At 50.0% G+C, this 5,016-nt stretch overlaps 1 protein-coding gene across 1 annotated transcript in view; it reads left to right on the top strand.

Moving 5' to 3' along the window:
- Positions 1-5,016, top strand: part of PLXND1 (plexin D1) — a 62,688-nt gene that overhangs the window by 39,785 nt on the left and 17,887 nt on the right. The window contains exons 23-24 of the mRNA XM_009882894.1: positions 77-207; positions 627-825. Coding sequence (XP_009881196.1) covers positions 77-207; positions 627-825 — 330 coding nt within the window. The remainder of the gene's footprint in view (positions 1-76; positions 208-626; positions 826-5,016) is intronic.

The raw sequence follows: 5,016 nt of genomic DNA, 5'->3' as shown, positions 1-5,016 counted from the left end.
CAGTCAGGAAAGATAAAAGCTGGAGGAAAACAACAAGCAGGGTTTTTCTCAGTCTGCTCTCTACGTTTTTCTTTAGATCCCTGAAAACTGCAGACCCAATATGGAAGAAGGAATCTCGCTGTTCTCCACTTTACTCAACAACAAGCACTTTCTCATCGTGTTTGTCCATGCTCTCGAGCAACAAAAGGACTTTGCTGTTAGAGACAGGTATGAGCTTCAGAGCCAAAGACCTGGCAGCTGGAGCAGACTGATTTATTCCTAACCTGTGAGCAATCCAGCCCATGACTGGAGCCGTGTGTTTCAGTTGAAGGTTGAGTTATACTTGCCTCCCACTTTTCTATTAGAAACAGACGGCCATAAACCTCCATTATCCTGAAGAGCACCAAAACATACGAGTGACTCACTCATCAGTGTTTGTATCCCTGAACACTTGGTTTACCAGTAAGAGGGTGCAAGCTGACCCAAGGTCTTACAGCACTGAAAGAGAGTTTGAAGTTTTAACACTGTTGAGAAGGCTCATGAAAATTGTCTGAAATACTGCCTTTGTGTTTTGGGTTTTTTTTCATGCCAGTGAGCAGTTTAGTCTTGTTGCGTTGGTCCTTGAGTCATACACAATTCTGTTTCAGATGTAACCTGGCCTCCCTGCTTACTATCGCATTGCATGGGAAACTGGAGTATTACACCAGCATCATGAAGGACCTCTTGGTGGATCTAATAGATGCTTCAGCTTCCAAAAACCCCAAGCTGATGCTGAGGAGAACGGAATCCGTGGTGGAGAAGATGCTTACCAACTGGATGTCCATCTGCATGTACAGCTATCTCAGAGTAAGAGAACCAGATCACTGTTGTTGCGGGTGTGAGTTCAGCTCTGCGTGCAGTGATGATGAGGAGTGTGTGGGACAGCTGAGGACCTGCCAGCGTTGCCCCTTGAACAGTCACTAATAGTTGACAGACTATTGAAAGGTTCAAGTGTGGAAAAGCAACCGTAAGTTCGGTTGCTTCTCCACTTCTGCCTGGGGATTTGGTGAGATCAGACGTGGCGGCAGGCCTTTCCTAAGGCCAGAGCACGAACTGACGTTTTCACCATGCTTGAGAAGAGGGCCATAGGAGAGTTGAAAAATAACCAGAATGGCTTGAGGTTTTGGAAACCATTCCAGTTATTTGTTGTTTTCTCTGACCAGCTCATGCAGCCTGTTCAGCATTGTCTGTCTTGAGTGCGAGAGCCCCGTCTGTCTGGAGCGATGGTGGCGCTGGGGCTGGGCGCTGCTCCGCGTCGGTGCCCGTTGGTATGTGGGGCTTCTCGCGCAGGAGATGTCCTCGTGGCTCCACACTGGGCAGACAGATCTTAGCAGGAGAGGTGGGATGCCTGTCCCAGAAGCCTGACTGTCTTCTGATGGTAACGAAAAGGAATATATTTGGCATCTCAGAGCACATCAGCAGTCCATCTGCTCAGTGCTTTATCTCCAACGTTTGCCAGTTCTGGTTGGAATTTCCCAGAAGAATTGAGCAATAACTTAATTGATTCCACGGCAGTTAATTGGAGGACACCCCATTATACCCACAGGGGAGAGCCTTGAAAAAGCCTTTGAAAAATCTGTTTTCCCAAAGTGTTTGCTATAGTCACAGAAGCAATACTGTATTGTCCTCATACATATCATAATGTCTTCTGATCCCAGCTGATGATCACTTTTTGTCCTAAAGCCTGTGGGTTTGTAGTTCATAATCTTTAATTTTAGCTTACATAATTAACTGGTATAATGAAGGAAAAGTTACAGGAGTGAATGAGAATGTCTGTGCAGATGTAGCACAACTATCCAGCCTGTAAAGAGCAGAAAAGAGCGAATTAGTGAATTTTTTTTAAGCTTCATTTTTTGTGCCTGTAGTTAAACCATTGGAGAAAAAAAGTGCTGATCTCTCCTTTTGGAGAGTGGAGACCACATGTGAGGCATCTGATCCAACTCCAGTTTGTGCTAAAAATGGACATTGTGCAAGAAGGCAGGGAAAAAAAAGAGGAAAGAAAGTCAAGTCTTATCACGTGGGCCTGAAGACTTGGGCACGTTACATAGCTAATTAATGGTGAGGAGCTCCGGAGTGCCAGCGCACCGCCCTCTCCTGGGGCGCCTGGCAAGGAGGTGCCCATCACCGCAGGCTCGTCCAGGGTGCGTGTCAGGGCCGGTGGCCGTCCTGCAGCTGGGACAGTCCAGACAGTGCCGGTGCGAGCTGTGAGCTGGCTCTCCCGTGGCGTGCGGCCCTGGCCTGCCCCGCGGAGGGAGGAGGAAGGGCAGGGTACGGACAGGAGCGGGTCTGCGGGGCAGCAGTGGCCCTTGGCAGAGCTGCCGGGCCACCAGCTGAACCTGCGGACGGGTCCTCCACAGGGGCTGACGTTGCATGCGGGGTTTGCAGTCCCGGCTTGCTTCGCGTGCCGTGGCAGTGAAGACCGTCGCAGCACTTTGTACCACAGCCTATTTCCCATTTCTTCAAAGCAAACGGTTTCCGTACTAGAGAGCAATAAAGAGTTGGTTTCCAAGAGATTTTCAAGTCACGTGTTCTCCACAGTGAAGGTGAGGGACCTGTTCAGAGGTGCTGCCTGCTGAAATACGGCGGAGGAAGAGAATTGGTCAGACAGAAATGCCCGGAGAGGCCCTTTGACTGTGGCAGGCGGCCGCGGGCTGAGCTGTGCAAAGGGACGGGGAGTCTCGGTCCGGGTCGGCAGAGTTCCGGCCTTCCCCGCCGCGCAAAGGAGTGCGGAGCCACTGCAGTCAGACGGACGGCACCTCCTTACACGCGGGCTGGTTTCAGCTCAAGGCTGTGATTTAAATACTAGCGATAGTCAAACGCCCCCACATGTGCCTTGTGTTCCTCTGGATCAAACTCTGTTGCCTTCAGAGAGGCATTTCTTGGTTAAAAAAGAGGCTGCCCGCCTGCCTGTAGCACTGGTCTGTCAGACGTGTGACGATGGGTCTGGTTTTCATTCCTGAATTATCCCCATTAATCACAACGTCTATTTGAAACAGCTGCTGCAAAGGTCCCTGCCGTTGTGCAGTGGAAAAATTCCAAGTGCTTGTATTTTCCCTTGTAAGTCAACGCTACATGCTCGAAACATTTGTTTCGTATTAATGTTCTGCCTAACAGTCCGTCCATTTGTGTTTTGGGGGAAAATGATTTGAAGGAGCTGTCTTCAACTGGGAAGGAGTTGCAGGCCACAGTCACCAGTGGTCTGAACATGTGGAGGGCACCTGAAGGCAATGGAGTCACCACTCTGACAGGGGGAGGTTTGGCTCGGTGCGTGCAGGAGATGTGATGAAGACCTAGCAGGAGGCTCACTGCTTGGCGCTGGATTCAGAGGAAACTTGCAGTATCTGCACAAGCGGTCCAGACCTCTTTCTGCAGAACTGAGTGAGAGTCATAGATAAAATGGTCCACGCTTCTGCTACAGCTTTGGTAGAAAATGCTGAAAAAAAGCCTTCCTCATGAGATACCGTGGTACCGTTGTGCCTGGCTCCTAACAGGATCAGGGGACCTGGAGTTAAAGGAAAATTAAGGTCCTGGAATTCAGCTTTTAGGTCTGGGTCCAAGCTTCCCAAAGTTTTGCATGTGGGATGGAGCTGAGGTTTGGTTCTTCACAGAATGCAAATAGATAATGATCCCAAAATTAGCAGGCACTTGGGATAAGCAGCTGTTTTCTGTGCTTTTCCCACCCCAGCCTCACCAAGACATTTTGGAAATGCTGTAACGTGTTCCTGGGAGGACATCTTTAATGACTTGTCAGCCTGGTTAATAGGGCAGCAACATGTGAATCCAGTCTGTGCTCTAAACCTTTTTTTTTCCCAAGCATATAAAACCCAAGCCCTCCCACGCTCATCGTGCGTGAAACCGTTCAAGTAATGCCAGCCTGAACTGTGCTTTCCATTACTGCAAAGTTATTTCAGTGCCCTGGGTAGCTTTAAGAGCTCATAACAGTTCAGTCAAAAATGAAAATGAAGTCTCATTAAAATACATTCACAATAGAAGGAAAAAAGGCCCCAGACTGTGTTTTTTTAAGTACTTTTTTGTCCTGAATCAGCACTGATCTCTTCTAGTTAAACTTCCTTTCTCCCAACTAGCCAAGTCCAAAGACAGTTTTGATTCGTTTCCAGATGAGTTTTCCGAACAACGCTTGAGGTTTCCAAGTTTGCCATTTTATCTCTAGTCCCTGCCTGCCAGCCCTTCTTTCCCCTCTTTGAAATTTGCTGTCTGATTAGCACTTTTGCAGATTTCCATAACATCCCACAGTTCCTGAGCCTGAAAGCCAAAAAACCAAACAGAAATAGTATCTCGACGGCGAAGCACTGTCATTATTTCCCATGCGGCCAGTCCTGGGGCTGGTCCTGCTCATGCTCGCTGCGGCGGGTCCGAAACACACGCTCCTCCGCTTCCCGGGCTGCCTCCCAGCGCAGCTTCACGTGTGCGGGAAGGTGCCTCAGGGCCACCCCTGACCTGCGCAGACTGTGCCGGCTTCAAGCCGTGAAGAGCTCCTGCATCAGCAGGACTCGCACTTTTTAAATGCTTTTGGAGGCGGCCGCGTAGCTGTTGGCAGCCCCTCACGTCTCTCTGCGGCCGGAGCTGTGGCCGGGGCCAGAGCTTCCCACGGGGGGGATGGGGAAGGCTCCAAAACCGGCGCTTTGGGTTCATCCTGCTGTGTGCTCACGCACATGTGACATAAACAGAGATCCTCTTCATAGCAGGGTCAGCATCAGGATCTGTCGGCACTTCTTGTGTAGGGTCAGCGTGGCAGCACTGCACGGGTCACGTTACGGGGACAGCAGGTACTGCAGCCTGGGGATGTTCCCTGTCGGTGTCAGCCGCTTGCTTGTTACCTCGTACTCCTGTCTTTCTCTCAGAAACTAACTCTTCTTTATGTCTTCTGACACATTCTCCACTCCGTTCGAGATCCTCAACTTCTCCACGTCCCCAGGGCTTCACCTCTTTCTCTGCTTTCTGGAAGCCATGCCTGCCTCCGTTTCCAGCATGGGCAGC

The sequence above is a fragment of the Charadrius vociferus genome, unplaced genomic scaffold (assembly GCF_000708025.1).
Source record: "Charadrius vociferus isolate BGI_N301 unplaced genomic scaffold, ASM70802v2 scaffold433, whole genome shotgun sequence".
Classification (NCBI taxonomy): Eukaryota; Metazoa; Chordata; class Aves; order Charadriiformes; family Charadriidae; genus Charadrius; species Charadrius vociferus.
The sequence above is the reverse complement of the archived record's forward strand: the minus strand, read 5'-3'. Positions and strand labels throughout refer to the sequence as shown.